This window comes from Myotis myotis, unplaced genomic scaffold (genome assembly GCF_014108235.1).
Source record: "Myotis myotis isolate mMyoMyo1 unplaced genomic scaffold, mMyoMyo1.p scaffold_m19_p_13, whole genome shotgun sequence".
Lineage (NCBI taxonomy): Eukaryota > Metazoa > Chordata > Mammalia > Chiroptera > Vespertilionidae > Myotis > Myotis myotis.
In genome coordinates, this window is record NW_023416317.1 from 33,836,961 (window position 1) to 33,862,923 (window position 25,963).

Consider the following 25,963-nt stretch of genomic DNA (forward strand, 5'->3'; position numbering starts at 1 on the left):
ATCACCAGATCGGCCCCTTGACCAGGCCTGAGGCCTCCGGCAGAGGTGTAAGGCCTGGGCAGGGGACCCCCAGCTCCCCACGGTTGCAGGCTCCGCCCCTGCCCAGGCCTAACGCCTCTGGCCTAGGCATCCAGCCCGGGCAGCGGGGACCTGCAGCTGCAGCGGCCCCGTGATCGTGGGCTTCGCTTTAGGCCCAGGCAAGGGACCCCTAGCTCCTGGGACTGCCAGCTTCGACCGTGCCCAGCTCCCATCGCTGGCTCCACCCCTACTTCCTGCTATCACTGGCCAGGGCGGAAAAGGCACCTGATTCTCCGATCATGGCTGGGGGGCAGGGCAAAGGCAGCCCCAGGGCCGCCTTTGCCCTGCCCCCCAGCTCTTAGCTCCCCCCTGGGTTTCTGATCACTGTCAGTGGCAGGGGGCTTTTTCCTGCTTTCCCTTTCGCCTCCCTGCATTGTGCCTACATATGCAAATTAACCGCCAACTTGTTGGCAGTTAACTGCCAACTAGATGGCGGTTAATTTGCATATGTAGGCACAATGCAGGGAGAATCTTAGGCACAATCTTAGTTGGCAGTTAATTTGCATATAGCCCTGATTAGCCAATGAAAAGGGTAGCGCCGTACGCCAATTACCATTTTTCTCTTTTATTAATGTAGATATGTGTGTGTATATATATATACACATACACACACACTGAGTGGCCAGATTATTATGACCACCCCATCAGTACAATGAAGTGAATTAGTTATGCAAATAATAAAACCTTGAGAATATTTGCTTAGGAAGTTTTCAATATTCAGTAATTTTGGAAATGTCAATGAAGTACTGATGGGGTGGTCATAATAATCTGGCCACTCAATGTGTGTGTGTATACACACACACACACACACACACACACACACACATATATATATATATATATGGAGAGAGAGAGAGTTAAAACAGTGATTTAAAGGGTACCAAGACTATAAATATGAAAAAAATCCATTTACTTACCCCAAGGTGAACAGATGAGGAACTGTGGGAACACTGTGGAATCGGAGGTACCGGTGAATGCCTTTGTTTACAATCCCCCTATACCTAGTAGCATGGGAGGGAGCTACATCCAAGCACTCTAGCTGACTTGTAATGCCTCCACAGCTACCCGGTCCACTCGGCCAGCACCTGCTGCAGCTCTGGCCAGTGGCCGCCCAGGGCCTTGCACTCAGACCGCCTCTGCAAATGTCTGCTACATCCTTGGTCAGCCCACACCCTGGGCCTCCTTAGCACCCAGGACACCACAGCTCCAGCCAGCCTGCCAAAATCACCCAGCACACGCATTCTAGACAGAGGTTGTTTCTACCCAAGGCCACTCCTTCAGTATCAGGTGAAGAGAGCTGTTTTGTCTAATTCATAGTAACAAACACAAAAAATCAAACAAAATGAAAAGAAGAATATATTTCGAATGAAGGAACAAGAAAAACCCCAGATAAAAATCCTCATGCAACAGAGGTAAGTAATTTTTCCTAATAAAGAATTCAAAGTAACAATCATAAGGATGCTCATCAAAATTAGGAGGAACTTCAACAAAGAGAAAATATAATAATCAGATCTCATGGGAGGTGGGGAAAAAAGAACCAGTCATATCTGAAGACTATAATAGCCAAAATGAAAAATACACTAGAGAAAATCAAAGGCAGATTAATAACATTGAACAGATTAGTGACCTAAAGGACACAGTAGTGGAAATCATCCAATCAGAAGAGCAAAAAGAAAAAAATTTAAAAAATGAGGATAGTTTAAGGGACATCTCAGATAATATCAGACATACTCACATTTATGTATTGCAGGGTATCCCAGAAGAAGAGAGAGAGGGGGGAGAGGGGGGGAAACTTCTCTAACCTGGGCAAGGAAACAGATTTCCAGGTCCAGTAAGCACAGAGAATTACAAACAAAATGAATCCGAAGAGAACCACACCAAAACATTGTCATATACAAAGGAAATCCCATAAGGCTATTTATTAGCTGATTTCTTAGCAGAAACTTTATATGCCAGAAGAGAGTGACAGTATATACAAGTATTCAGAATGCTAAAAGGAAGGAACCTACAACCTGGAAAGGTTGTTACTCAGAAATGAAGAAGAGAGAAAGTGTCCCAGATAAGTAAAAACTAAAGGAATTCCTCACTGGCTTTGTAAGAAATACAAGAGGGTCTTTTTTAAGTAGAAAAATAAAGTCCATAACCAGAAATAAAAAATATATGAAAGAGAAATTGCATAAGTAAAGCAAATATATAGTAAAGGCAATAAATTAAGTTATTAAGAAGGTTAAAAGACAAAAGAAAATCAACTATAACTATAATGTGTAGTTAGGGGACACAAAACAAAAAGATATAAACCATGACGGCAAAAACGAGGGCATTTTTAGAATGCACTCAAACTTTAACGTCTATCAGCTTAAAATACACTACTATATATATGGCCATATATGAACTTAATGGTAATGACAAACCAAAAACCTACAAAGGTACACAGAAAACAGAGAGAAAGGAACTCAAACATAACAGTAAATAACACCAGCAAACCACAAGGGAAGAAACCGAAAGAAGAAGAAAGGAGGGGAACTACAAAATGGTAATAAGTAAATATTTAATAACTTAAGTGTAAATGGTATAATTGCTCCAATCCAAAGATACAGGGTGGCTGAATGCATAATAAGACCCATTTATATTGTGCCTACAAGAGACTAACTAGTTTGAAAGACACACACAGCCTGAAAGTGAAGGGGTGGCAAAAAATATATTCCATGCAAATAGAAATGAAAAGAAAGCTAGGTTAGCAATACTCATATCAGACAAAACAGATTTTAAAACACATTGTAAAAACAGATCAAGAAGGGCATTACATAATGATAAAATGGTAAATCTTGTAAATCTATCATTTGTAAATATTTACACATTCAACAATAGGTAAATATAATAAATATTAACAGCCATAAAGGACATTGATTTAATACAAATTGATAGTAATACAATAATAGTAGATGACTTTAATACCCCACTTACATCAATGGATAGATCATCCAGACAGAAAACAGTGACCTTAAATGACCCATATTAGAAAAGACGGACTTGATAGGTATTTATAGAACATTTTACCCAAAACTGCAGAATACATGTTCTTTTCAAGTGCACATGGAACATTTTCCACGATCATGTTAGGCCATAAAATAAGTCTCAATAAACTCAGGAAGATAAATCATATCAACTATATTTTATGACCACATGTATTGAACCTAGAATTACAAGAAGAAGACTGGAAAAAAACACAAACATGTGGAGACTATACAAAATGCTATTTAAACAAGAAGATCAAAGAAGAAATTAAAAATATATATCTTGAGATAAATGAAAATGGAAACAAAACTTTCTAAAATCCCTGGGATACACCAAAGGCAGTTTTTTTAGCGATACAGGCTTACCTTAAAAAACAAGGAAAATCCCAAATAAGCACTTTAACTTTACACCTAAAGGAACTAGAAAAAGAACAAAGCCCAAAGTGAGCAGAAGAAAGATTATAAAAATTAGAGCTGAAATAAAGACTAAAACAAGATTAATGAGCTAGGCGCTGGTTCTTTGAAAAGATAAAATTAATAAACCTGTAGCCAGACATATCAAGAAAAAAATCAGAGAGGGCCCAAATAAAATCAGAAATGAAAGAAGTTACAAGTGATGCCAGAGAAATACAAAGAATCAAAAGAATACCATGCTAACAAATTCAACACCTAGAAGAAATGTATAAATTGCTAGAAAAAATTCAACCTTCTGAGCCTGAACAAGGGAAAAAATAGAAAATCTGAACAGTCTGAATAGAAGAACAGAATTGAATCAGTAAAAAAACACTCCAATAAACAAAAAGTTCAGGATCAGATGGTTCAGGATCAGGTAAATTCTACCAAACATTTAAAGAAAAAATACCTATACTTTTTAAACTATTGCACAAAATTCAAGAGGAAGGAATACTTCCAAACTTTTTCCTTTTTCTATGACAGAAGGAAGGAAGGAAGGGAGGGAGGGAGGGAGGGAGGGAGGGAGGGAGGGAGGGAGGAAAATTATAGGCCAGTATCCCTGATGGACATAGATATAAAAATTTTCAACAAAATATTAGCAAACTGAATTCAATACATTAAAAGGATCATACACCAAGATCTAATGGGACTTATTCCAGGGATACAAGGATGGTTCTATATTCTACATCAGTAAACATGATACACAACATTAACAAAACCAAGAATAAAAATGAAGGATAAAAGTCATATGATCATCTCAATAGACAAAAAGCAATTGACAAAATTCAACATTCACTTAGGATAAAAATTCTCAAGTGGCTATAGAGGGAACATACCTATACATAAAGTTGCAAGATACAAAATTAATATTCAGAAATCTGTTGTGTAGCTATCAGAAAGAGATTAAGAAAACAATCCCATTTACAATTGTATCAGAAAGAATGAAATGCCTAGGAATACATTTAACCAAGGACTAAAAGACTGTACTCTGAAAAACATTGATGAAAGAAATTGAAGAATATGCAAATCAATGGAAAAACATACCATGCTCATGGATTGGAGGGATTAATATTGTAAAGATGTCCATGCTCCCCAAAGTAGTCTATTGATTCAGTGTGATCCCATTCAAAACACCAATGACATTTTTCACAGAAGTATAACAATCCCAAAATTTATATGAAACTATGAAAAACCCTGAATTGGCACAGAAAAAAAAAAAGGATGTTGGAGATATGCCCTCTGACTTCAAACCATACTACAAGGTATAGTAATAAAAAAAGTATGGCATAAAGACAGACACATAAATTAATGGAACAAAATAGAGAACCCAGAAATAAGCCCAAACATATATGGTCAATTAATCTATGACAAAAGAGGCAAGAATGTACAATATGGAAATGACAGTCTCTTCAATGGTGTTGGGAAAACTATACATACATGCAAATAAAAAAAAGAAAGAATCTGGACCACTTTCTTACACCATATACAAAAATCAATTAAAAATGGATTAAAGACTTAAATGTAAGTCCTGAAACCATTCAACTGGAAGGAAACAGTGAACTCTTTGACTTTGACCTTAGCAACATTTTTAAAGATATGTTTCCCTGGGCAAGGGCAACAAAGTAAGAATAAACAAATGGGACTACATCAAACTGAAAAGCTTTTACACCATGTTGCATTGCTTTTGTTTCTCTTAAAGTCTGCCAAGCTATTTACAGCTTCTAGCTACTAAGTCACATCTAGAGCCTGCAGAGTTTGGGGGAAATTTTTTTGAGACTCAAACTGTTATGTTGAGACTGGGCTTTAATCCTGGAGCCATTAGATAATCTGGGACTGATAACCATGGGAAATGCTGAGGAAAAAAATGGAGTGGGCTGATGGAAATAGAATTTTTTTCTCACCTTACCTTCCTACTATCTGTTCTCCTTCTTATATCCTCCCCCACTTTTTACAGGGGTCGTTTTGTTGAAGTGATACTAAGTACTACAATCTGATGCTATGTTGAATTGCATCTCTTTTCAACCTCTACATTTTTTTCTACATGTTTTGACTTATAACTCAGTGCAGAGGTAATAGGAGGCATGCTCTTTATAGTCAATTAATTTGCATTTTAAAATCAAGAGACATCACTGCTTATTTGTGTGATTCTTGGTTTAACTAGGGTTTTATTGAATTTATACTTACTAGTATGTTTTGCAATGTTCCCCATTTGGGAGAAAGGTAAATCATGGAAAATGCTAATGTTAAGGATTTAGTTTTTAAAAGAATTTAATATTTGCAGTATGTTTCAGATCCTTCACCTATTAATGATTAAAAAGTGACCCAGCCTGGCTGGCGGTGTTAAGTGGTTAGAACATCGGCCCATGCACCAAAGGGTCCTGGGTTCAATTCCTAGTCAAGAACACATACCTGGGATGCAGGTTCAATCCCTGTCCCCGGTCAGGGCGCATGCGGGAGGCAGCCAGTTGATGTGTATCTCTCACATTGATGTTTTTCTCTCTCAAATAAAATGACACAAAATGCTAAAATAATCTCAATCACCAAGGAAATGTTTGTTTGGTGTATTTTATCAATGCAAAAAAAAATGACATACATTTCGAACATATTTAAAAACAAACATATTTCCAGCCATAATCAGGAGAAAGGAGTACTTGCTTATTCCAAAGTTAACCAGAAAAATTCCTTTTATTAAAATACCTCTTGAATATTGCTCATCCATTTCCTGTACTTGGAACATGTTTTTTTCCTGAATCTCTATGACCACTTAGGATATGTAGAAACCTGATGTGCTCTATTTTTCTCTATTACCTGAGAATGAATATGACATTTAAACTCCTTGCCCCACCCTGAAGACATGGGGAGCTCTCTCTATGGAGTTGCCTGAGTAAGGATGGCAGAAGCACGGTTTAAAAAAACACTGCAGATAGCCCTTCTTTCCCAGGTTTTATGAACAGAGGTATAGAAAAGCAAATCCGACCATACCTACTGGTGTTAGGTGTTTGTAACCATCTGGCCCACACTTCCAAGCAGGTCCTCTCTCATTCCTGAAGAGAGTGCTATTCTGCCCAGCAGGGCCACTGCTACCAACTGTGGAGCCAGCTCTTACAATTTGAGGTAAAGGCTGAACATTGTATCTAAATTAAATAACGCTGCATTGGTGTTTAGATGAAAATATCAGCACCATCATAAGATTAATCATTAATTATATGATCTGGCTGGGGGTAAGGAGAGAGCTGTCAGAGGATGCTGGTTGAGGCCTAACCCCATATGTATTTGAAGATTAAAACATTAACAACATCCTTATATTTTCCAAACTCAGTGTGCATTTAAGACTCTTTTTAGATTCTGCCAGTCCGGTTTGTTGCTATTCACTGACTTAAGTAGCTACCTGATGGGTTAAAGGGACTCAGCTTCACCCATGACAAGTGTGTCCTTACTCTCATTGTCTAAAGAATATATGGATGAGTAAAATATAATAAATGACAATAATGGGAAAGAAAAAGAATAAGAGTCTATAAAAAGGCCAGGTAGGAGGCTCTACATAATGAAGAAGGAACGTTCAGCTCAAAGGCAATAATGTATATTCTGGGGGCATTAACGAGTTTCTCAGTGAATTAGGGAGGATTTGGGGGGTGGGGGGGAAGTATGGGAACTACCCTCTGCTTCTCACCTGTCCAAGCTAACAACAGCAGAAGATGGGAGGAAACCTTCCAGTACATTCCCGTCAGAGGACTACTCAATCCATCCAGAGACAGTGATGTGTTCAAGTGGACTTGTTGTAGAAGGCCAGATTTTCGAAATTACGACATACCAACAGCATCAATTTCTAAGGTAAATGTGATCTTCCAAAACAACCTTTGGTTAAACAGGTGAGCATTAAACAGTACTACATTGAGAAAGATGGTTTGGTTTGCAGAAAATGGACTGGACAGAGACCGATAATAAGACAAATTAGCATTGGCCCATGTACACACATGTATACACTTATATAAAATTCACCTTCAGATTGTAATTGCCATTAGACTTTTCAAAATACTTCTTCATTCTGCCATCTTTTAATGGTAACAGTTCTTGAATATATCAGTCTTAGCATGCTGGAATTATCAGGAGTGGTCAAATACCGTAAATGGACAAGATATATCTTTCATACCAATGAGTGCAAGGAGTCAAGTTGCCTCAATTTCCAACCTGTGGTTTGTCCAGCCCTTCAGAGTGGACCTCCAATATAGGCAGAATCTAAATAAAAGTTATCCATGATTTTGACAGTGAATTTAGTTACATAAGTCCAGAGTCTTACCATGCTTCCTAAGGTTAAATTCTTCAAGCACTTCCTTTATATGTCATTTGGGAACAGTTTTTATCATCTTTTTTCCATTTTTAAAGGTATGGAATGTGTTTCTGGTGAAATTTTGAACAGTATTATCTCTGCTGTTTCTTACTGCTCTTGAAACATATTTTTTATCTTGAAAGAATTTTGCCTTTTGTAGTGCATCATCTTTAAGGGCTGCTTTGTGTGGTCCAGGAACAAAGCTATACAACAAAAGAAGAAAAACATTATAGAAGATAGATGCCATTTCAACTTTAATAGACTCTATATTAATCTTTCTTCCTAAATTAATTGTTGCACCCATTTCTTATTGCATCCTTCCTTCAGGTAATTTCATGAAGATGACTAAACTGGGCATTATGAAACTGGGCAGATGTATCGGAAGTTGGTAAGACATCTTGTCAAAGTGTGCAAAAGTGTAATTTCAACAGCAAATTACATGTAGGAGTTGAAGGTCAGCGACAGAGCTGAGACTATAACCCAAATCTTTTGATGCTAAGAGTCCAATGTTTGCAGCCTAGAAGAGGTCAATGGGAAAATCAGGGGGACATATGTAGTACTTTCAACAATAAAGACTTTTTTTTTAAAAAAAGAGTCCAATGTTACTTTCATTGAACTAGGTTTTTATTCAGGACACTATGAAGAATCATCAAGATGGAATAAGAAAAGTGAGATGACAGCCTGGATGGTGTGGCTCAGTGGTTGAGTCGACCTATGAACCAAGAGGTCATGATTTGATTCCTGGTCAAGGCACCATGCCTGAGTTTCGGGTTTGAACTCCAGTAGGGGGCATGCAGGAGGCAGCCGATCAATGATTCATTCTCATCATTGATATTTATATCTCTCTCCTCTCTTCCTCTCTAAAACAAATAAAAATATATTTTGAAAAAAGAATTGTTAAAAGAAAGTGAAATGATAAATGTTATGCTTTTAAAAGCACATGGAGTCAGGTAGTCTGGAGCAGGTTGGACAGTTAAGGTACAAGGAACCTGGCATATAAGCTTTGCATAAATATTTTTCGGGTGAATGTGTGACAGCCTGGTGGCATAAGAAGAGAAGGCTTATCAATACCTATAAACCTTAGCAATTAGCTGGGTTGTGGTCCAGAGAAGATTCAAGAGAACTCCAAATGTGGAGACCAGGGAAATAGTGTCAATATTCACTATGATCTATTTCTTCATTTGGATTTTTCGGTTTTCACCAGCTAGAAATCTGATTTCTCTCACAAGAAGATCAATATTTAGAAAACGAATATGTGAAAGGTGCAGAATTTAAAATTAAGTTCACTTCTTTCACACATACCACATACCTTCTTCCATCTATAATGATAGCTAGGAGTGAAGGAGACATCAAACCAGCAAGAAAACCATTCCATCCATGTTACACAGACCCTGAAGCCTCCATGCATTATATACTATATGTCTGGGCTTCTAAACTCATATCCCAAAGTGTGTCTCAGTTCACTTCCATCAATGCTATCAGGAACGTACTAAATTGATCACCAAATGTCCAGTTACCAAGAACTGCAGTCCTGGCTAAATTTCCGTACAAATACAGTTTCCTCACATTTTTGCTCTTCTCTGTATTTCTTATCAAATTCCAGATTAAACCTGAACTCAGATTCCCCAAAGTCCTAATTGTCTATATGCACCAAGCATGGCTCCACTGGTCATGGAGACTGCATTAGTTTGAGTCTGTAATAGTTTTCATGGCTTATACTTATCTGTACTGGTCTCTTCCTTCCCTCCCCCCATTCCTTTCTCTTCCCCTGGGATACTTTTCATGGTAAGTTTAGTTGTCTTTGTCATAGTCCTCCCTTTGTTAAGAAAAAGTTGTTAGTAATTGGTAGCTGCTTCTTTGGCATAGCATTACCCCTCTCAAATATTTAATATTCTCAAAAGGGTTGAACATTATAAATACCACATCTCCGAATTCCCATTTTTTTTCACTCTGTTGTATATAGGAGCTTATATTGGACTAGAGGCCCGATGCACGAATTTCGTGCAAAGGGCTCGGCCCTCGCAGCCCCAGCTGCCTCAGCCAGCCCTCGCAGCCCGGGCTTCATCTGGAAGGTCATCTGGATGGTCGTTCTGCTGTTCGGTCTAACTAGCATATTAGCTCTTTATTATGTAGGATAAGCATTTGATCAGAATCATGTGATTACCTTGTTTGGGAATCATAAAGTTATATAGTTCTCCTGCTCTGTGTTGCTCAGATACTTCTTTGCTGATTGGTAACTTCAACACTAGGTAGTCAAGACAAAACAGCCAATTCACCTTGCAACCTGTGCCCGCCTCCAGCAAAGCTGGATAGAATGAGTTGGAAGGGATTGACTGTAGATCTCAGTTCTCTGTAATCGCAGATTCCTCATCTACACAGATAATCAGGCCTCAGCCACACTGCATTTACTAGTCGACTGGGTTCATTGGAGTAGAAAATGCAGACAAGATTGCTTCTATTTCGAGAATCCTTTTTATGTTAACATACATTTTGTGTCCAACAAACATACGTTGGAAAGCAGAATTACAACAGATGTATTATTCATATGGCATTGGTGACTGTCCATTTTTACAATTCAGTTGTTCTGGCTCCGGTCTGTCAACGCTTTCAAGTCTGGCCAAGTGCTTCCCTGGCTGACTGAATCAATATGCAGGCGGTTCTCTGGCTTTTACTGCCTCTGAGCAGATCTGAGTGCTTACAAAGAGGCTGCCCTGCAATCTCGCCCCCACTGGCCATCTGTGTCCTTGCTTGATTGCATTTGGTTCAGTTCCTTTCTTTTTCCATCTGATAAGAACCAGCTTCTACCTGTATTTCTTTAAATCTCACAGCAGAATGATCTAATTCTTATGCAGGTCATTCTGAGGCCTCTTGCCTAGCAGGCACTCTCATCTTCCTCAATCTGTGCTCAGTTCTGCCTCACTTCCCTTGAAAGGCTCAGGCAGGAAGTTTCAGGAGCAGCTATGCGCCTTGTTACCTTTGATTATAGTCTTTGGTCACTTGGAGGAGGCCTCGCATGTCCCAGCCTAACACACCATCAGGGAGCTCCCTGAGGGAGGTATGGGCTTCATGTCTCAATTTCTGATGCCCCAGTCAGTTCCTAGCATTTCACCATTTTGGATACAAAGGGGAAGCTGAACCTCCAGGTATATCTAAGGCAAAGGGGAGAGAGGGAAATAAACTTCCCTTCCAGAAGCACTGTGAATACCGGCCTTGACTCATATTGTTCTTCAAACAACACGAGCTGGGAGTCGTTTCCAAAAATGCCTTTAAATTTGCATAAGCTGACTATTGCATTTGCCTTCGCAGTTGTGGCCCAATGCATTTTGTGTGGAGCCCAATGCAAACGCGAAGCCCTTCCCACACTTCCAGGCACCTGCAGCAGGGGGAGCCCTGCTCTTGGTGGACTGAGAGCACAGGCATGTTCCAGGCCTGACTTCAGGAAGCATTTGCTGCTGGACAGTTCCCTGCCTCGCAGCAAGGCGAGAGAGGCGCCAATCCAGGCAGGGGCTTCCTCATTTCCTTCTGGAGCTGTGGCTTCTGGATTGGGAGGGCCTCTCTGGTCCTGACCACCACACAGAAATGCACACTCTGCACAACAAAAGTTGGCACATTGTCGAAGGCTCTTGCCTACGTGTGATTCCCAGCGGCTGGTGCACACATTTGACTTCAGTCCCATGTGGGCAGGTGTGTGTGTTAGTACAGTGTGATTTACCACTGAAACAAACCCTCTTCCAACTACTTGATTTAAATTATTTCTAATTGTTAAAAAAATGTAAGTAGTATTCCTGCAGGCCAAAAAATATGATATGTTTATTATTAAGTTTTACAAGAACGAACTTTTGCCTTTGTTGATACTTTTTAAAATATCTTAATTAAAAATATTAAGTCCTACTTTATTCCTACCTTTGGGTATATTCTGTTTTTTTTCTTCTATAACATCTTAAGAAGAGTGTTTAGCTCAGTAACTCTTAGAGTTTAAAAAATTTCCCTAACATAATAATTAAGACTATCAACTTTCTTAAATTATAAATTCTGAGGTGTCCCACAAGTTTTGACATATAAATTTTGATTATTATACAATTCTAAGTATGTTCACATTTTCATTATAATTTTTTGTCCCATTATTTAGATTGTGGTTTTAACTTAAAAATGTACGTGCTTAAAAAATATAGCTCAGTTGGTTAGAGCTTTGTCCTGATGTACCATCCCCTGTCAGGGCACATACAAGAACCAACCAATGAGTATATAAATAAGTGTAGCAACAAATTAATGTTTCTTCCTCTCTCTCTTTCTCAAATCAAGAAATAAAAAATTTAAAAATATTGTTTCTATTAATTTCTAACTTAATTGCATTGTGATCAGACCATTTGGATTGATGGCACCAATTCTTACAGGTGTGTTGACACTTGCTTGATAAGTTAAAAAATTGCACAACAAACACCTGTAAACTCTACCTTGATTCAACAGCTGTTAATGCCCCATGTGTTATTCAGAAGAATGCCTCATTTTTCTGTGCAGGGTTCCAGATGAGTCTATTAAATCAAGTTTGTTACTTATGATTAAATCTTTTACTTCTTTACTGATTTTTGTCTGCTTCACCTCTCAATATTGAGACTGGTATACTGAAATCTCCAACGCTGATGACAGTTCTATGGCAATTTCTCTGTGTAGCTTTTCAATTTTCACTTTGTGTATTTTAAGACTTTATTACCCTCTTATAAATTTAGGATTGAACACTGTCATCACGTACTAACTCTATTCCCACAAAATGGTTTCATTTAAAAGTAAATTTTATGTGATATTAACATAGCTATTCCAACTTTCTTTTTAAAACATCTGCCTGGTATATTTTTTCCCCCTTAATGTTACTTTGCACTTTTCCATTTCTTATTTGGTAGCTGTGTCTCTTGAAAACAGTTATAGCTGGATTTTATTTAGTTTCTTAAATACATCAATCTCTGCTTATTTAGCCTATGTACTTTTTTTTTTTTGGTTACTGATATATTTAAATGGATTCAATTCTGCTGTCTTCCTTTTCCTGCTTACTTGTTAAGAGTATTTATTATGTTGTTTGTTTTAAATAACAAAAGATTTTATTGCTTAAAGTATTTTCTCATAATTAATACATAAATAACATTTATACATCTTAGTACAATTGTTTTGAGTGTTTTTTAAAAATATATTTTTTATTGTTGATAGTATTACAGATATCTCCCATTTACAATTATTTCTTTCTATTAAACTCACGAGGTGCCAAATGTCTTATTTCCAAAGTTTTGTTAACAAGTACAGCCATTTTGTAACCCCACAAATTAGATATTATTTAAAAATACATTTATTTAGATTTATCTAAATATTGACAAATTTGTATCATTCACTCTTCTTGCATCTCAGCCTTTCCTTCTGCGGTCATTTTTATTTTCCTTGAAGTACGTATTTCAGAAGTTCCTTTAGCAAAGGTCTCTTTGTGGTGAACTATTGTTCTTTGTTTACTCAAGTTGTCTTTATCATCATTTTTGAAACACAGTTTTTCTAAGTTGACAAAAATGTCTTCCCAGTGCTTTCAAGGTTCTCAGTAGCACTGTCACTTCCACTGTTGCTACTGATAACTCAGCTGCCAGCCTAATTGTAGTTTCTGTGTACTGAGCTTTCCAGCTGCTTTGTTTTCTTGTCATGGTGTTCTACATTCCCCTCCCCATGCCTAATTGTTTTCCTTTTATTTATTCTGTCTGTTACACCTTGTCTTTCCTTTATCTTTTAATTCATCTTTCATAATTTCTTGAAAGTGATCATCTCTTCGTATCTTTCAATATTCTCTCATTTGTTATTTCTATTTTATCTTTCTAGAAGCCCAATTTGATAGGTTAGTCTTTTTATTCTGTATTGCCTATAAATTATATTTATCTTCTCTGCATTCTGAGTAATTTCCTCATCTATATTTTCCAGTTCATTGTTTTTCTTCAGATGTGTCCATTAGTCTCCTGTATTCATCCATTGAGCTTTACAAGTTATTTTTTTATTTTACAGATTGTCAAATGCACAGAATATTGGGAAGAACAGAATCATGAATAAATACCTTTATACCTTTCACCTAGATGATTCTTCAACTTTTCCCATCTTGCTACTCTGTGTGTATATACACACACGTATATCTATATACACACATATATGCATACACACATACACACACACACCATCCTACTTCCTCTTCGGAAAACCACCTGATGCAGCCATCATGCATGTTACTCTTAAATACTTTAGCACACCTGTCTCAAAAGCAAAGCCATTCTTATACTAACATGATACCATTACCAGATATAAGGAAAGCCACATGAATCAATAATATTATCCAGCATATTGTTCATACTCAACTTCCCCAACTGTCCCCCCAATGTCATTTGTATAAGCTTTTCCTTTTGAAGTAGGATTAAATCAAGATTTACATTATTACATTTGACTATTATGTCTCTTTAGTCTCCCCCATCCTGGAGCAGTAAGTCCCCCACATCTCTGCAGTTCTTGACACTGAAACCTATGAAGATTATAGGCCAGTTTTCTGAAGAATATTCCACATTCTGGAACTGCCCAGTGGTTTCCTCAGGATTAGACTTGGCTCAAACACTTCCAGCAGGAACCTCACAAAGGTGTTGTCTCCTGCATCATCTCGGGAGGCACATAATGTCAGACCTTGGTTAAAGTGGGTGCTGCCTGATCTTACTGCCAGATCTCACCACATTAAGGCACACTTCCTGCTTTGTATTACTAACTAACATGGGAGTGGTTCCCGAGACTGTGTAATTAGCCTGCTCCCCCACAACCTGTCACCCCATGGGTTTAGCATTCCTGATCCTTGCTGACTCAGTTATGACATTTGGGATTACAAATTGGTGGTTTTCTAATTCTACCATTTCTTCTACATTATCTGGCATACTTCTATAAAGAAGAGCTTTTCCTCCCTCCTCCCTTTTTGGGTCCCTCTACAGAGTTGTGGATTTAAAAAAAATCTGTTTTCATCCATTATCATCATTATTCTTTTTGATATTCAAAATTTCCCAAATTGGGCCAGTGAAAATCCTTTCAGATAGCTCGTTTGTCCTTTTGATATGTTGCTGTTAGTTTTTGACTATTTTCTTGCTTTCTGGCATAACAAATATTCCAGGTTCACACTGCACTTTCCCCGCTGCAGCCTAGAATTAGCTGTTGCTCCAAAAAACCCTAGTTCCTTTTAGTAAGGAATGCTGTTTAGAAACCAAGATCTAGCCATTAGTTATGCTCACTGCCGCTGGGGAGTCCCATTGACTGTTTTATTTCAACAATTAGATTTTCCACTTAAAAAACTTTGTTGTTTTTCAAATCAACCTGGTCCCTTTTGATTATCTCTTATCCCCTCAGATTGTATTTTCATATGGTTTAGCAATAGATTTTATCCAAATAGGATGGAGTAGGAGGAGGAGGAAGAAAGGGAGGGGAGGTAGGAGGGTGCCTCCATTTATCAAGTGATGCCAAGCAGATAATACCTTTGCAACTGCTGTGGGGGCTGCTTCAGGTTTGCGGAGCTGAGTCTGTTGCACTTTGTTTTGAAGTTTATCGGTGGATATTTGTTTAGTGCACCTAGGAAGAGAACAATTTGTGATGAGTCTCTTATGCATGGCTATTAGCATTATAGCAAAATGCTCTATATGCAAAGTGTCACATCACAATTTTCAACATTCACCAAAGGAAGATACCGATTAGGGCTGGCACATAAGATAGGAGTGGATTTCTCAGAGGAGTCTCTAAAACTGGGGTTTAAAAATACATCTCTGGCCCTAGTCGGTTTGGCTCAGTGGATAGAGCGTTGGCCTGAGGACTGAATAGTCCTAGGTTCGATTCCGGTCAAAGGCACATGCCCAAGTTGCAGGCTTGATCCCCAGGAGGAGGTGTGCAGGAGGCAGCCAATCAATGACTCTCTCTCATCATTGATGTTTCTGTCTCTCTCTCTCCCTCTCCTTTCCTCTCTAAAAATAAATGAATGAATGAATGAATAAGTAGAAATACATCTTTGGCAAATTTATAGGTGGAGAATTCGACTTACTTTTCAATAAAAGTAAAAGCTTCTAAAGTTGGTCAAACATTAGAGGAGCTACCCTGAGCCAGTCCTAAGAGTCTGGCCTCTAATTGACACGAATTAATAAAGCGCCACGTCAGTCACCGGTGAATGACACTACACTTTCTGTTGGAAGACAAAACAGGCTGGGCACTTAAACGTGTTAATCAGAAGTTATTTGGGGGGGGGGGGAATGGGGGAGGAAATGACACATATGTAATACCTTAATCAATAAAGGAGAAAAAAGTTATTTTCATTTGCTTCTTTGAAATAACAAAATGCAAAGGGAAAACAATATTCCCTCTCTGGTCTCTGTATCATTGACAACAACAGAAATGATAGCGCCATCTTGGGTTTAATTCAGTAGTGGCTCATTTCATTTGGAAGTATATTAATTTCTCAGAATAATAAAGCATGCCTCTTACCACATCATTTAAACATTTTAAAACCATTTCAACCTTAAAAAAATGTATTATTTCCTTGAAGCATCAAATTGAACATATTTGTTAAAAACAGTTAAATCTCTTCCTGGTGACCCAGGGTCATCCTACACAGCATGTTAGTCTGGGCTGCGAGACAGCACTCTTGTAGAATGGGCTGCGGGCTGCTGGGCTGGATCGCCCCAGACTATGATGTTCCCCTTATTGTGCACCTGAATTTTAATAGTTTATCTGTCTTAACTCTAAGCATCAGGTAGTTTTCCAGTCATTTTGTTCCTCTTAGAAAATGTGTTGATGCTGATATGGACTGCATTAATAGCCAACTGTATCACAGCAGTGTGTTAAATAAGAGTCACAACCTGGAGAGGGCGCTGGACTAGAATTAGGGAGGGCAGGGGCCATGCCTGGTTTTGTCACCTTCTGATACTCTGCACCTGAACAGTGAGTGGCTCACACGTAATATGTGCATGTTAATGTTGAGTGGGCGAGTGTGGGTCTGTGTGCCTGCTATGGAATTAAGTATGCAGGCTTGAATATGATTGTGTCAGAGTCTTCTTCAGCTTCTTGTCCTTTTACAGCTAGATTTTAAAGTTGAAGATCTCTAGATACTTAATTTCTAGAAAAGTGGTTTATAACACTGTCATGGTTAGTTTTCCAAAAAGCACTTCCTCTATCTCACCTACTCCCAAGTCATTCTTAAAACATCTCTTTCCCTTTCTCTGGTGGTGGTAGGTGTCATTTATCTAATCATATACAGGCATACCTCGTTTATTATGCTTCACAAATTTTGTTTATTTTATAAACTAAAGGCAAGACCTTCCACCAGCAGAAAGATTATGATAAACATAAATATAGCTTTATTGCTATAGTCTGGAACCAAACCTGCAATATCTCTGAGGTATGCCTGTAGTGTGACTAATCACCATGAAACACCTCTTAAGAATTTGGGAGGTCTGGGGAAGGAAATTCCATCTTAAACTTCCTTTGAGCTTTTTGCCATATACAAAGTGTTTCTTCATTAAGTTTCTCAGAGCCTTATAGATGTTCTTTTGTTTTACCCTTGCAAGTGCCTTCAGGTTACTTCTTTCAGCATGACTCCTACCCCCATTTTTTCTAGCTCCTCTTTCTAGTTCCTGTTCCAGATCACACCCACATCGATTTCATTCTGGGAGCTTTCTGCTCCCACATCAGTGTTTCTCAAACCACATGCGCATGTGGATCACCTGGGGATCTTGATAAAAGGCAGACTCTGGCTCAGAATGTCTAGGATGGGGCCCAGGATTCTGCATTTTCCACAGGCTCCCAGGTGATCTGACACTGTTGGTCCTAGACTCACACTTGAATGGCAGCGTCCCATCAACAATTGCTCAAGGCTTCTCAGACCTCACCTGTGCTGACTGGTTGGTGTCTTTGGAGCCTTAATGGCTCTCAACATATCATGCCAGGGACAAGTTTGGGATTACAATCAGAATGTCCCTATGCAGGGTGCTCTTTTGCCTGTATGTTCACTTTTATTTATCTGAACTCCAAGGGCTCATTTACCATGAAAACATTCAGAAATTCAACCAAGGGCTTTTCAACCTCCAGAATCACTCACAATCAGGACATGGCTTCTTTTTATGTATCCTATTGCACTCGAAGTGAACTGCAGACTTTCAAGGCAAGCTCATTCCAAGAAATATAGCCATGATTTTAAAAATATTTTTTATGGGCACCAGTTGCACTAATTACTGGCATCATAAAAAGTCATTAACAAGGCTGAGAAAGTTTGGCAAGGACGTATCTTTCATTCTGACAGGTACAAATGGTATCTCCTCATACTTCAAACTCTGCCTTTTGAACTTATAAAAGCCAAGCCAAGAACTGTTGAAATTTTCTGTGGCTCTCTTTTCTGATGTGTTAACGGATGACACTTTCTATCAAAGGGCAGCATGTTCATGTCACATGGCAAAAGGGCTTCTACTTTATAGCTACAGTCCAGCCCGAGGCTCCACGCCCCCAGACTCTATTGCCCCATGCAGGCAAAATATGTGAGCAGCTGCTTTCTATGATTGTTTCTCCATAGGAACCAGAGACATAAGAAAGATGAGTCAGAAAATGAAGAGCTTAGGGACCAGAGGCTCCCTCCCTCCACCATTCATCATTACGTGTTTTCCTTTCTAACCCTGCAGTGCCCTTGAAGACATGCACGAGGCTTCCAAAAATCCATGTCAGCTTGTAAACACTTTGTACCAAGTGCACTCTAAGCATGCAAGGAAGAACAGATTTTATGACTTACGCCTGACTGAATTTATAAAGGACTTCACAAACTTCACACCATATCTGTGGTCAGGTTTATGAATTCGACCAAGCTGGACCAAATGGTGATCCAGAGGGTGGCTGGCTAGATCTTCCAGCTCCTTGTCATTCCAAGTAGGGCCAAAGGAAAACACAAACAGGGCATAACCTTGACATTTGGCTTTCAGAGATTCTTTCTTTAAGGTCTCTCTGTCCAGGTGACTAGTTTCCCCAGCAGATATCACAAATATGACCTTGTTTCTTCTCAGGTTGGGCGCACTTAAGAAGATATTGTCCAGAGTCCACTGTAAGGCATGACCGATAAAAGCATCTCCATTTAGCTGTTGAACCGATTCTTCCACGTGCCTCTTCATGCGGTGTCTGCTGTTGTAGGTGGTCAGGTTGAACTCCGTCCTAACGGGGCTCTTCCGAGTGTTGGGTAGGAAGTTGGGGGGAGCATGGCTTAACAGGGCGACCCGGTCTCCAGTGACAGAGGTCTCGGGCTCTGGGGTGATTTCAAAGTGATCTAACAGCGCTCCCAGAAAGTCTCTCATGTCTTCAAATTCCTCACTTCCCACGTGTCGGGAGGCATCCAGCAGGAAAGCCGCATCCATGTCAGACTGCACGGGGGGTGGTCTGGCTTGATCGCAAGAAGCATCTGGCTTGCAGACATCTGCAGACCAAAAGGCAGCTAAGGTTACTGAACAGAAATGGACAGAACAGGAAAGACAGCATCTCACAGATTTCAACATTTGCAAACTGTATGACCTTTGATCTTAAAATAGTTACTAAGTGACTTTGACATCAACAGTAGGAAGATTCCCTAGTACATGGTTTGCATCTGTATCCTAAAGTGCAGATTTTATACCCAGCCTGGGTCTTAATTCCATTCACTAACACTATCTGATTTTTTAAATTTTTATTGTTGACCCTATTTCAGATGTCCCTCATTTTCCCCACCTTGGTCCACTTCCACCTAACCCCCTTCCCCCCCTCCCCTGGCTTTTACCACACTGTTGTCTGTGTCCATGGGCTATGCATATATATTGTTTGGCTAATCTCTTCATCTTCTTGTATCCAGTCCCCCAACCTCCCTTCCCTCTGATATTTGTCAGCTTGTTCCATGTATCCGTGACTTTTAAAACTTAAGCTGTTTTCAACAGGAGTTTCTTCTTAGCTGTTTTTTAAGTTTATAAAGATCAGAGTGAACAATTTATCTCATGCTTTTAAGAGTATACTGGCCCAGTCTGTTGGAGCATCAGCCCATATACCAAAAGGTTGCAGGTTCGATTCCTGGTCAGGGCTTAATCCCCGGTCTGGGCGTGTACAGGAGGCAACCATTTGATGTTTCTCACATCAATGTATCTTGCTCTCTAAAAAATCAATAAACATCCTTGGGTGAGGATTAAAGAAAAAAAAGAGTATACTGTATTATGACATAAAATGATCTATCTACTTGACTATATTCAGGTTAAACCAATGACCTTTATCCTTATGCTCACACTGTTTTATGAAAAGGAATCTGTTTAAAAGGTGAAGAAAGCAATGAATCTTCTATTTCAATTTGAATAAAGGGTTATAATTCGGTGTCTATCTGTGTATAGACATTAAGGACAAAGCTACTCTTTAATTTTGTATTTTCACAGTGATTATTAGTTGAAAGTTCAATATGTGTTTGTTAAATAAATGAATATAAATAATGCATGTTAAGAAACTTTCATAGCAGGAAGTCATTTTAAGAAATATGTATATCTCTTAACAAAAAATGTGTAGTAATAAAAACAGTACATTCTTTTGACTCTGCCATATGACTATTCAGAGAAATAAAAAAAATGGAAATATCTTAAAGGTCACCCAATCTTCTAATTTTAGAGGTGACACTGAGGGCAGGCCAGTAAAATAATTTCATCAAAGGATAGCAGTATTTCTAGAAGTTTCTACATATGAAGTCAGTGTTGTATGGATAGAGACAGGGCTATGTGGTGCAGTGGTGAGGTCCTTGGCCTGAGAGTCAGGGTTCCTGGGTTTTGGTCTCACTGTACCCAGGAACACTCTATGTGCATCTATCTAAGGCACCACTGGGCCCCAATTCTACACAATCAGGTCGTTGGATTAGATTCACCCAGAGAGCGCTTCCAGGACTGACATTCATTAATCCTAGGTTCTTAGGAATAGTTACTGGTTAAGGATGGGAATGGCCTCTTTAAAAACCAAAGAGAAGAATGAGAATGGAATAACATGTGTGTGGACAGCTGGTACTTAGATATGAGCCCCGGCTGCAAATGAAAGCTATTCGATGAAAGGTTAATAACCAGAATGCAGATCCTAGGGGATATCGCAAACTTCCTAGCTTCATTCTTGTTCATGGACTCCATGTGGCTCTGGACAAGTTACATTTCCCTTACTAACATTCAGTAAAATTTTATGACCACATTTAATGGTCAGATGACTGAACAGTCACCTGTGTGCAAGGCAGTTTCTAAAACCAGGGACAGCAGGCTGCCCATTTGTTCAATTTTGTGGGGTTTTTTAATTGTAGGAAATGAGAGCCAAAATATCTTCCCTTAAATGCCTAGGAGACAAAATAAGGGTTTGAGCCAAGAAATGAAGCCAAAATCTATCCCCAGTCACACATGTGCAACTTCTGACTGCGCAACATACAGCATAGCACGGTAACTGACATGTTTGAGAGCCAACTGAGAACATAGAGGGTGGGATGTAGCTCCCCACAGTATGGTTAGCACTTTAAGTGCTTAGAGTAAGAATGCCGGTGCTTAACAGCTCTGTGCAATTGAAAGAGGAGGGGATGGAGGGGAGAGGAGAGAGAGGAGAGAGAGAGGGGGAGAGCGGGAAAGCGGGTGAGGGGAAGGAGGGGGAGAGAGGTGGGGAGGGAAGGAAAGAGATTGATTAGAGGGAAGCAGAGAGAAGGGAGGGTTATTAGGAAAAGTGCTGCTTCTGCCTGCTAGTTACTACCTCCCTGTGAGGACAGTTATATGGTGAGCATTAGCGTCCCATTGGTTAACATGGAGGAGAGGAATTAAACATTTTCTTCAAGGCCAACTACAGTTTCAAGGGGCAGAATAATGGGATCTCTGCTATCATAAATTGCAGGTGTTTTAAAGCTAGTTTTCTTGGTTTGGATCTGGCTGCCAGGTCCTGAGCAAATGATTTCATCTCTCTAGTCCTCATTTTCCTCATTTGTACAATGGCGGTAATAATAGTTCAAACGTTTTAGGGTGATTCTATCGATTGAATGAAACAGAAAAGTGCTTGAAACACAACAAACACCATAGCTTAGGTATAAATGATCATCACCACCATCATCAGTGTTCTATAAAGCAATTAGACAGGGCACGGTTTTCAATGAATGCTTGATAACTCAGCGATCATACCCACCAGTGATCTCAGCGGCTTTCACGCGTTTCATAATTCCTAGAACTCCAAATTACTAGAATTCTCAACTACAGGTTAGCCAGTTCCCCAGCTAGACCTGTAGACTGTACTAAACACAACCACACACAAACCAGGGCTGCAAATCTTGATGCTTCACATTTGGGAGCCCATGAAGCATCTGTGAGTGAGAAATGCACGGATTTCTGCTAATTTCCACTTACACTGTAAAACAATTCTTTGGGTGTGAATATTTAGGATTTAGAAACACATAAATATACTTTGTAGCAGGGATGGGGAACCTTTTTTCTGCCAAGGACCATTTGGATCTTTATAACATCATTCACAGGCCATACAGAATTATCACCTTAAAAATAAGCCCGTTATATTTGATCAAACATTCAATTAACTCACCCCTAATGCCTTGGCAGGGCCAGACCCAACGATTTTGCAGGCCTTACATGGGGCTGGACGTTTCCTGCCCTACTTTATAGCATGAAAAGCTTGGCCACGAGACAGGCTACATTTTTCTAAAAATCCTTGCTGGTTCCTGGAAGCTGCACGAGGCAGAGAGGCCTGGGAATGTAATCCTCCTGCCGTGGTACCTAGGAGGGGAGGAGCCCCTGCTCGAAGCTGAGAGGCTCCACCTGTGGATGATGCAGTGTGACGAGGGGAGCCCAGAGCCCCAGGGCGACTCTCCCAAGGCCACCCGTGTCCTAGCTGCCAAGTTCCAGCCGGTCCTGCCAAGGGTGACTCAACGTGCTTAACAGGCCTGATCAAATTCCGCTCTCTCTGTGGGTCTTACCATAGCAGAACGTGCACCTCTGTAGTCTCTCTAGTGCTGGCGTGTAGTCGGTCCCGGACGGAACCACTATGACTTGGAATGTGCCAGTGTCGTCGATCTGCAAGGAGGAGAAGGGAGAGAAAGAACAGCATAGTGGGTGGGGCTGCAAGAACTTCCCAGGACTGTTCAGAGAACTGAGATGTGGAGAGAGCAACGCTGCTGCTTCTAAGAAAGTCGAGGGGAGGCCCAGCCTGTCAGGGTGGCTGAGAGCACTGCCTGGGTGTGAGCCCCTGAAGCTCCCTTTAGCCGTGTGACAAGTTATTTTGCCTCTGTTTCCTCCTCTGTAAAATGGAATAACTATGTATACGCCAAGCTAACAAGGTTACTGAATGACCATCATTGAAAAGCACTTACTGGTGGGTGCCACATGGGTCATGAGAGACCACCAAGCACTTTCTATCCATTATCCCCATTATCTCAACAACCCAGTGAGTTCTTTTCATCATCCCTGTTTTACAGATGAGGAAACTGAAGCTCAAAGAAAGTTTAAAGTGTTAGGAGAAGGGCCGCAAGGTCTGGGCAGTTCTTACTAAATGCTATTCTTATTAAACTAGAGGCCCAATGCATGAAATTTGTGCATTTGGTGGTGGTGGTGGTGGGGGGGGTGTGTGTCTCTCAGCCCGGCCTGTGCCCTCTCGCAGTCCGGGAGCCCTTGGGGATGTACTGTATCCCCTGAGCGTAGGACAGCACCTGGTATATATGAGGTGCTCACAAACATTTGTTGGATGAATGAATCTTGGGACCAATTCTGACTTCTGTCTGCAGCTCTCACTCTTCTGTCCAAGGGGTGTTTGGAGCCAGTTCTGCTCAGGGTCTTTGTCAAGAATTTGTCCCTTCATTGGTGCCTTTTCGAGATGAACTCCCTCAAGAAAGGAGCAAACAGTCTCTAGGTGATTTGGGCAGAACCTATAAGTGACATGTGAACATGCAAAAGGTTTAAAATAAACCAACAAAGTACGTTTCCTTAAGTTATATGCTGTGCATATACCTTTGAGCGCGCGATGGCATTGTGTCTGTTTAAGTTTATATTCCAAGTACCCTCAATTATTTATTTGCATTAGACATTAAGTTATCCCTTGTTTCGTGGCTAAATAAAGCCAAGGGCAATAGGGGCTCCCAATAACCAGAGGGAATTATGAGGACCCTGTGAGTAACCAACTCCACGTACAGAATTTGGAGCTCCTGCATCTCATTGCAGCTTCATTTGCTGGCCCCAGTCTTTTCTAATTTGTGTGCATCTTCTTCTCTGAGGCTGCTATTATCAGTCTGATCGTTTGCATAACTCTGAGTTAGATCAGTGAGGCTAATAGCAGTTTTAGAGCCTCTACAACCTAGACTTCAATATTGGTAAGCAGATTGTAGTTCCGTATCAAGTAAAGGAATGATAATAAAGCAAAAGCTACTTTCTTGAGTGTTTGCTATGTACTAAGCTCTGAAGCCCAGCATTGCATCATTTCATCTTCACAACAACTCACAAAGTGCTCTGTTTTAACTCAGTCCTGCTTATTTGAACACCTTCACCGAAAACTACAAAGCTGGAAAGGTCAGAAGCCCACTGAATCCTAGCCTCCAGTCTCCAGGAAAGACAGGCAGAAATCACTGACAGGTGAGTGACTGCCCCTATGAAAGGCTGTCAGGCAAAGGTGATGCCTTACCACCCACATGGAGCCAGCTAGTCCATGCCAACAGAAAATCAATCTTGCCTTGAGAAGATGCCTACCTAACTCTAACCTGGAGTTTCCTACTGCTACCAATCCCAGTTTCTCGAATATGAAATTTTGCGAACTTGGCGTTCAGCTGGCTAATTTTCTCCAGTAATAATTTTTCACACACTTGAAGGCAGTGATTCAGTTACTTCTTACGTTCATTCCTCCAAATGAAAGTTTGCCAATGCTTGGCCTTTTATTCAGGTTGTATCTTCCAAGGCCCTTTTGCTGCTGTGTGGGGCCCCTCTTCATGGATCCACACAAGTGCAGAACAAAACACCATATTGGGCCATCACAGAGGACAGGAAGGACACTTGGTTGGGTTCAGCAGGTCTTTTGTCGGGGAGCCCTGCCACTGAGCCACTCTGGGCAGGTGTTTTAAAGTTTAGAATGGCTATCTTCAAAAAGACAAGAGGTAACAAGTACTGGTGAGGATGTGAAGAAAATGGAACCCTTGTGCCTCTTGGTGGAGGGTAAATTGGTTCAGCCATTATGAAAAACAGCATGGCGTTTCCTCAAAAAACTAAAAATAGAACTATGATTTGATCCAGAAATTCCACTTCTGGCTATTTATAGAAAAAACAAAACAAAAACTAAACCAAAAGCACCAACTCAGAAAGATCAATGCACCTTATGTTCATTGCAGCGTTATTTACAGTAGCCAAGACGTGGAAACAACTTGTGCCCACCAATGGATAAATGGATAGAGACGCGTATGTATGTGTACAATGGAATATTATTGAGCCATAAAAAGAAATAAAATTTTGCCATTTGTGACAGCATAGATGGAATTTGAGGGCATTACACAGAGGGAAACAAATCAGACAGAGAAAGACAAACGTCATATGATCTCACTTACATGTGGAATCAAAAACAAAACCAAACCCTAACTCACACCGAGAACAAGTTTGATAGTTGCCAGAAGTGTGGGGTGGGAGGATGGGTGGAACGGGTGAAGGGAGTAAAAAGGTAAAAATTTCCAGTTTTAAAATAAATACCTCATGGGGATGTGATGTACAGTATGATTATAGTTAATCCTGTATAGCACATTTGAAAGTTGCCAAGATAGTAAATCTTAAAAGTTCTCATCACAAGGAAAAAACAAATTTTGTAACCATGTATGGTGACAGATGTTAACTAGGTTTTTTGTGGTGATCATCTGGTCATATGTACAAATACTGAATCATGATGTTGTACACCTGAAACTAATATAATGTTATATGTCAATTATACCACCTTTTAAAAATAAGGTCATCTTGATCCCACATTTCTTTAGGAATGCTGCACAGTAAATTTAATCCTTTGCCTAAGAAGCTATAACTAGAATAGGTTTTCCTTTATAACATCT

The 25,963-nt window shown here is 39.8% G+C and overlaps 1 protein-coding gene across 1 annotated transcript in view; it reads right to left on the bottom strand.

The window, feature by feature from the left end:
* Positions 1–7,364: 7,364 nt before the first annotated feature.
* Positions 7,365–25,963, bottom strand: part of COL6A6 (collagen type VI alpha 6 chain) — a 97,061-nt gene continuing 78,462 nt past the window's right edge. Inside the window, exons 34-37 of the mRNA XM_036332645.1 lie at positions 22,871–22,967; positions 18,677–19,348; positions 15,390–15,483; positions 7,365–8,075 (exon numbers count right to left, since the gene is read on the bottom strand). Of these exons, the coding sequence (XP_036188538.1) occupies positions 7,886–8,075; positions 15,390–15,483; positions 18,677–19,348; positions 22,871–22,967 (1,053 nt within the window). The 3' untranslated portion in view covers positions 7,365–7,885. The remainder of the gene's footprint in view (positions 8,076–15,389; positions 15,484–18,676; positions 19,349–22,870; positions 22,968–25,963) is intronic.